Below are 8,336 nucleotides of genomic sequence, written 5' to 3'. Positions count from 1 at the left end.
TAAGCCTTGAATTTTGGTAGTATTAGTCATTTGATTTTGTTTTCTTTTTCCAAATTGTTTTCACTATTCTAGATCCTTTGTATTTTCATATGAATTTGAAAATTAGTTTGTCAGTTTCTACAAAAATGCCTGCAGAGGCTTTGGGAGAACTGACCTTATTGCCTTTCAACCCAAGAAGATGATATATCTCTCCATTTATTCATGAAGATGATACATCTCTCCATTTATTTATGTCTTATTTAATTTTTCACTATATAGTTCTTTTGTACCTCTATCCTGCAACTTTGTCAAATTGACTTATTTGTTCTTGTAGATTTTTTTTGTTCTATTGTATTTTGTGTACAAATAATTATAGATGAGACCTTGGATAACTTATTTAATTTCTCTGAACCATGGTTTCTTCACTTATAAAATAAAGATAATAATAATGCCTACCTCGCATAACTCTTGTTTAATTAAGAGATAATTTACCTTTCAGTGCTAAATATTTCTAGCAAGCAGAGTATGTTAATGAGAACAATAATGATAACGATACTAGCTAATGTTCTTTGAGTACTTACTATGTGCTAGATGTTCTTCTAGATGCTCTCATGAATTATGTAATTCTAATCCTCATGACATCCCTATAAGGTAGGTAGTATTATCATCCCCATTTTTCAGGTGAGAAAACAGAGGCACTAAGATGCTAAGGTACATGCTCAGGGCTACATAATTATTAAGAGTAGTAGAAGCAGAAAGGACAGTAACGAGGCTACTGTAGTAGTTCAGAGAAGATAGTGACTTAAATTAAGGTTATTACAGTGAAGATGATGCTAGTAGCCAAACAGTATGGTATATTTATGTCTTTAGTTTCGCCAATCTAACAAAAGGCTATTTCCTATGACCAGTAGGAGAAGCCATTGCCAGATAAGAAAATTTTATAGTCCTCTGGAACTATATGTATGCATATTGAAAAAAAAGTTTTAATCTAAGTAGAGGTATTAAAATGAAGGTTTATTAAGGAATGTTTAAGATATACAAAATGGAAGCGATGAAGTCATCAAGGATAACCTAATCGTTTATTAATTAGTACCTTATAATTATTTACTCCATTATTTAATGACTGTGGTTAGCTGCTTTAATTAATAGACTTTTAAAACTACAGAGCAGAGGGAAAGTTTGTTAGTTTCTTCTATTAACTACAACTCACAGATTTTCTCTTGCTTCGTGGAATCATACCATAATTGTAGGCAAAATACCTAAGCAGAAATAAATATCTTCTTGAGGGTTATCATTGCCAACCAAAATCTTTAAGGTTAGTGAAAACTGAAATTTCCGACTGCTTCACCAGAACAAAACATATCTAAAATATCTCGCATATTTGATGCCACACTCTCTTGTTTAAGGAACAGAACTTTGACCCTTTCTTCTGACAACCTACAAATAGGCTAACTGGGGTCATGATCATGATCATAGTCAAGAAGAAATAGTCTTGTTTCCACATAGAGAGAAACATTGGATTTTAGGGTCAGGTGTGACCCAGTCATCACTTTAAAGCTTCAGGTTTAAAGATTCAGTCTTTAAAAGAAATTTCATCATCAATCAAATCCACCCACCCTGCCTGCCAAATAACCTTATATTTTGGATACACTGCCACCAGGCCCACAGACTCACCTCAGTCACAATCCCACAGAGATTTATATAGTATGTTTATTTGACTGAGAGAGAGAAAACAAAAAACATAAACCTGTAAAACAGCCGCACTTTACATGAAATAAATGATATATAACGATGAAGACTTGAGGCAAAACTTAAGGTAAACAAATATAATTAGATTTTGATAGGTTCCCAACTCGATTCTTCGCCATTTCATTCCAGCCTTGATTTTATATACAGATTTTGGTCCAAATGTTTTTATCTCATTCTGTTTAAAGAAATAGAGAATCTAAACCCTCTGAGATTTACATTTTCTCCTGGAGTTTTAATCTAGTTTGATTGCCATAATTTCTTTAACATACCTTACTGAAATTCCATTAACGTCTTTTTTTTCTCTCTCACAGGTATAGCCTCTTTAAGGTAGCATGATAGTGGCTTAGGTTTTCCTTTTAGGAATCTGGATTTTGCTTGAAAAGGCCCTATTTCGTCATTCTCTCTCACATACTGCAAGAAAAGAAAGGTAATTATACAAGACAAGCTTGCCCAAAAGGCATATGGCATGTTTTCATTGTTATATGTAAAGAGAAGACTTTCCATTGTAATACTAAAGAAGTCTAAAAAATCTTCCTCAACCATATGTTTTCTAATTGGGCATAACAGTTTTAATAATTTTATGTGATATTTTATTTACTTTCTTTTGGCCCAGCTTAACTAGCAAAATTCAGCAATCTGTATCTTTTATATACCATGTACTCTAATAAAAAAGCTCTTCAGGATTTTTAACAGACCTGTGTCACTTATACAAAGCAAAACATTTATAAGGAGGACTTGGAACAGATATTTAAATGGATTTCATGATATCAGGTAAACATACTATAAACATAGAGGACAAAATCTGCGATTGCATTAGAAACAGTATGCAGGAATTAAAATCAGGTTACTAGGTCATAGTGGAAACACAGAAGTTAGGAGAGGACAGAAACTTGGGATGAGTTAATAAGGATGTAACTTCAACAGCCCTACAGAGGAAAACATCTATTAGTACTGGTAGCACAATAGAGCAGAGGAATTTATGAATCGCCATGCTGATAATTCATAGTTCACTGACCTCATTGGTCTATTGGTAAAGTGAACCTAGAAAAAAGATAACAATAACCATTATAATATAGCAATAACCATTATAATATACTAGGTGTTTTATATAATGATCTCATGTAATCCTCACTACAATCCTATGAGATAGCTAATAATGTTATGATCTCAGGTTTATAGATGAGAAATCTGAGACTCTGAGAAGTTAATTGACTTGTCTATCTCATGTTTTGTAGGTGTCATAGCAGGGACTCTAAAAAATAGAACATACTAGTGCTCATTGACATTAACACTGAAGATTACGTATGTCATTGCTACTATTTAAGTAATAGTGATCATTCATACATTTGTCCAAATCCTTTTACGTTAATAAATATTAACTTTCGAATTAATGAGTTTGTTAGGGATTAGTCAAAGCAGTACAAAGGATCATCAGCAAGGTTAGAACCAAGGACAAATAAAGGAAGGAGGATGGGGATGTCATGTGCTATAAATTATGCTAAAATAACAATATATAGTCCTCTGAAGGTCCCATGCCAGAACAGGGGTTTGGGAAGGGACTTAAGATCAACTTACTAGAGAGATGAGGGCCAAGTCAGTTTCCCTTCCCTCATTTCTCTAATCATTTTAGTTGTACTTCTCAGGGCTTTGACTAATTTAGGACTTGTGCTGAGATTGGAGTGAGCAGAACTGCACGTCTCATTCTAGCAGCATCTGTGGAATAGTTCAGTATGGTGTAGATTAACATTTTTTAGGGTTTCTGATATGTCTTGATGGTACTTAACATTTCATTGTACCTCCCTCCCCTGGAATTTAGCATTTAATTGAGCTGATGTTTTTAAAGAACAAATGGCAGAAACTCCCATGGTTCTTTCCTGAATCCTGATAAGGATTAAAAAAAAAATCATATTATAATTTGATCTATTTAAACTCCAAGGTCATTGCCTTGTTCTAGATCCTGAGATAAAACATACCTCACTTTTGATTTATTTACAGACTGATAAGAACATCCTGTAGTCTTATCCCAATGATCTTGACCTCTAATAGAAAAATTTGGAGCTTTAAACTGTGACTGGCCTCTTCTATATTATTTATAAATGTTGGATAACTACCAAATTGATTGATTGGAATAGTGGTGACTATAAACTGTCCTGGAATTTCAGAAGTCTCCTCTAGAGTTCTTTTGAATACAAAACACATTTGTAGCCTACCAGTGCTTTATTTAATAGATGTTCCAAATTTTGTTTAAAACCACTTGTTTTCCTTCTGTAATTTTAATATATGTCATCTAATACTGGTGGTTTATCAACATTCATTTTCTAAGTTTGGCTTGTAATTCTGAGTAGTGACTGTAATTTAACCAATTACTGATGTGACCACATCAGGAATAACATCTAACTGGTAATCATTGTAAAATATCCTCTAGTATAGACTGAAATAAAAAAATTCATGCAATATGTGAGATATCTCTTTGCCTACAATTATCAAGGAATTAACTAATTTTTCTTTTGGCTTCCTCTATTTTGTATATTCTTTATTATTTTCTTTCTTGAGGGGGCAGGGGTGTAGTAAAAAGACTAATATTTATGAAGCACCTAATGCTTTATTATTATTTGCACAGAGAATAGTCCTTGGCAAAGAGTAATTGCTCAATAAATATTTATTAAATGTTAATGAATGAATGAATGTCAGATATTGTGGGGTCACTTTACATTTATGATCTAATTTATTCTTGCAACAATCTTTTATGGGGTATATACTACTTTTCCTCATCCATAAAATAGAAGAAGAATAGTATTTTTTTTACAGGATTGTTATGAAGATTGAATGACTTAATATATGTAAAACAATGAGAACAATTCCAGTGAACAGTAAGCAACATTTACCTATTATTACTATTTTCTAGTGTTACTTATGAAGAAACTGAGATTTAAAGTCTCTTCTCCTAGTATTGCAAAGGCAATTAAAGGTTTGGAACAAATTCCTAAATTTCATGCTCTTTCTTCTAAACCCTTTATGTCCTGTTAAATTGATAAAGTAAGGAGGTCATTAGACTGATGTGGCTCTAATGCGGTGATGGCATACATAAGCAAACCAAATTCTAAGTCTATAGTAAATACCTCAAAGTTATGAAATCAAAATGCAAATGACAAGCAATCATAAAGAGCCAACTAGGCATTTAGCTATAGCCAATTAAATAATTTTCTTTCTTTCCTTTCTTACTTTCTCTCTATGTCATTCTTCTGGTTCCTGTTGGCAGAGTGCTCATAGCCACTTCTGTTCTAACACTGCCCAATTCCAATAGGTAAATGGTCAAATAAACTCTTAAAAATTTTAACATACCTCAGTTTATCTTTTAACATTCCTTATGGCCTTGGTGTTCTTCTCAAATGTGTTATTCTGCCTGATTTTCATGTATAGCTAGCTTATTTTGTAGATTTCCCATTTTTCTTACTTAGACTACCTTTTAATTCTTTGAAAGGTTACTTTCCTTTTTAAATTTGGTAGTACATGGACTTTTTCACTTGACAAGTAGTCTGATCCCGATGCATACTTCTCCTGGATTGTAACACATTGTTTTAAATAATCACAGAAATTCTTATTGGTTAATTATTAAAATAGTTCTTTTTCTAATATTTTCTGTAATAAATTTAGTTTCCCTTCTCACTCCTCTCCATTCTGCAAGTTCTCAGTTGATACTTCATTTGATTTTCGACATAAGGAAGATGAGATATAAGGTACAACATTCCTTTCTGACACCAGTGGGTTTAAAGAATGATTTTACTTGCTAATTCATTTTAAGGTCTGATTCTCAGTTTGTTCCTTCTGTGGGTCATGCATATGGCAAATGTAATTTCTTGCAACATAATCATTTATTTAACTTGTATGGCCACAAAGCAATTTAGACAAGTTGTAATTCTTTCCTGTTTTTTTGTTTTTGTTTTTCCCCCAGAGTAGACTCTATGGTAGGTAAACTTTCCTGGAGATTTTGCTGAGAAAATGAGATTGTTGACAGATTGTTCAAATCGAAATGGATGTAAAAGCAATGCATACAATATTCAAATTAATGATAACTGAATGTGCCCAAGCATTGTGTTAGTTTTATTTGGTAATTTTACTGGCTATCAGTGAAAAAGATTTTTTTAAAAATTAATTAATTTTTTTAATGGTGACATTGGTTAATGAAATCCAATGTTTCAGCCGTACACTTTAACAGTAAGGCATATATATATTTACACTGTGTGTTCGCCTCCCATAGTTATATTTCTGTCACCCCATATTTGACTCCCTTTACCCCATCTACCTCCCCCCTCCCCCCACCCCTACCCTCTGGTAACCATTAGTGTATAGTCCATGTCCATGAGTCTCTGTTTGGAAAAAGATTTTAATAACTCTGAGTGGTGGTGGTGTGGTGGTAGTGTCTTGAATGGTTGGGTTCAAGTTCTGAGAATGAACTCCTAAAATGCAAGATTGATTAACTTCATATCCCCAGTGTTAAACCTTCAGAATTCCGCCTAAAATTAAAACCTGTATTTCAAAAATAAACTTTAAGGTTGTTTGATGATTAAATAGCTTTCCATCAGCAATACTGACATGATGAGAAGAAACTCAAGATATTTTGGCGATCTTGGCGCAATTTCAAATAGTGATTGAACAGAATGCAGAGAACTTTTCCAAGTTTTGGAAGGCAGCAGTTTGGCTGAGGCCCACACACACTGAAACAAGAGGCTTCCTTGAAAACATTTGAAAAGTCTTTTCTTATTTTGGAATTCTAAATTATGGCAGAATTCATACAAGCTTAAAACTAAAATCTGCACCAATTTTCCTCCCCAAACGCTCCTCAACGTTTTTTTCCTTACTAACACGGGTAAACAATTCCTGAGGCATTTGCGGTAAGCGTTTTAATAAGACGCTGATAGTCCTAAATGCTGTTTCAATACATTCTGAAACGAATCCCTTTCATCCCTAGTATATTTGCCTTTGTTCCGCAGAACGAAAAAAGTGAGGCAACTTAGAGATTTGAGGACATATCGCCAAATGACCTATAATTAAGCTAGTGTCGCCTCGCAAGGTTTTGGTACCTAAGGCAGCGGAACTGGGTTTTAGCATCCTTCCTCCGATCACACATTTCACAAAGCAAGGGTTTTGCATATTTCAACACCGTCTCTTCTCTACTCAACATCTCCTTCAAGCCCGCCCGTTTCCTTCCCCCTCTACCTCGCCCCCTCCCCCGCCTGCGCATGCGTCCTAAGAACACCCTACAGTCACGGCACAAGCTGAGAGTATTGTCGGGGGCTATTCTTTCTCCCAGAAACATGGCGGCGAGTCAGGGAGGTGGTGGTAACAGTGGGGGCGGCGGTTGTGGTGGAGGTGGAAGTAGCGGTGGCGGTTGCGCGGCCGTAGGAGGTGGTGGAGCCGGAGCGGGGGGCGGCGGCGGGACCCTGGTGGTGCCCATCCCGGTACCGACTCTTTTCGGTCAGCCGTTCCCCAACGGGCCGCAGTGGAACCTGGGGAGCCTGCAGCCTCAACACACCGCAAGGAGCATGGACCGGGCCCTGGAGGAGGCGGGCAACTCCGGCATCCTGAGTCTCAGTGGTAGGAAACTCCGAGACTTCCCGGGCAGCGGCTACGACCTGACCGACACCACCCAAGCAGGTGACAGGATGGGGTGGGGGTGGTGAGGAGAAGCTGGGCCAAGAACAAGGAGGTGGAGGGTGTGGGTGGCTGCGTGGCTGCGTTGTTGGATTCTGCTAGTCTGGGCGGGTGCGCGGGGGCGGTGAGACTGACAAAGTCTGAGCAGCCTGTTCCGAATGAGAGGGGGCAGAGAAGGGAATAGTGGAGGCAGGGAAGGAATGCTTATTGAAGGATGTATGGAAACCAGGTGGGATGTGAGGGGTGAAGAAGCATTGTTAAAGCGAGTTTCCCCAGTAAAGGGTGGGGAGAGAGGTATTAACACTTTCTTTAATGCACGTCTGCCACCTCTCCTAGATGTTCCCATCAAAAAGACAATGCATAGAATCATAATCTATATATTCCTTAAAGGCATACGTGCCTTCAAGAACGGTGTATCTCTTTTCATTGTACAGCAGCAGTATTACTACGGTCTTTCTATGTTCTCATTTTGTGTGTTTTAATCGTTTTAGAGTATTCTTGCCTTCTTGTCATCTGTGCCTTAAGGACTGAGATTTTTTTTTATTTTCCTGATGTTGAGAAGGTAGCGGTGTTTAAATTAGTATTTGCTGCAGTGGCAAATTAAATCATCAATCACTTGCATATCTGGTTACCAGGGGCAAGAATCCTCGTTTTGAGTTCTGTTAGTCTTAATTTTTATAGCAGAAATAGCCAAAAAATTTAACGGCAAATTTGAGAAACAATTAACTCCATTCTGTATAGAGTTGTGGGTTAATGGCTTATAATTTTGGATGAGAAACTGGTTATTGTAATGTTCTTAATATACTCTCTGGTACTCTTTGTTGTGGATAACATTTTTTGTTTATGAACACACTCTTTCCCCTCTGCCTTATAAACTAATGATTATTTTAGGTGTTTTTTGGTCTTCTGAAAAGGTTTCTTTGCTTTTCATAATCTTTAAATTTGCTATTTATATG

General features: G+C 36.2%; 1 protein-coding gene across 2 annotated transcripts in view; it reads left to right on the top strand.

Annotated features, from left to right (window-relative positions):
• Nucleotides 1–7,043: 7,043 nt before the first annotated feature.
• LRCH2 (leucine rich repeats and calponin homology domain containing 2) overlaps nucleotides 7,044–8,336 on the top strand; it is a 108,815-nt gene continuing 107,522 nt past the window's right edge. For both annotated transcript variants that reach the window (XM_023526453.1, XM_011386071.1), the window contains exon 1: nucleotides 7,044–7,383. In XM_023526453.1, the coding sequence (XP_023382221.1) occupies nucleotides 7,044–7,383 (340 nt within the window). The remainder of the gene's footprint in view (nucleotides 7,384–8,336) is intronic.

This window comes from Pteropus vampyrus, unplaced genomic scaffold (genome assembly GCF_000151845.1).
Source record: "Pteropus vampyrus isolate Shadow unplaced genomic scaffold, Pvam_2.0 Scaffold894, whole genome shotgun sequence".
Lineage (NCBI taxonomy): Eukaryota > Metazoa > Chordata > Mammalia > Chiroptera > Pteropodidae > Pteropus > Pteropus vampyrus.
The sequence above is the reverse complement of the archived record's forward strand: the minus strand, read 5'-3'. Positions and strand labels throughout refer to the sequence as shown.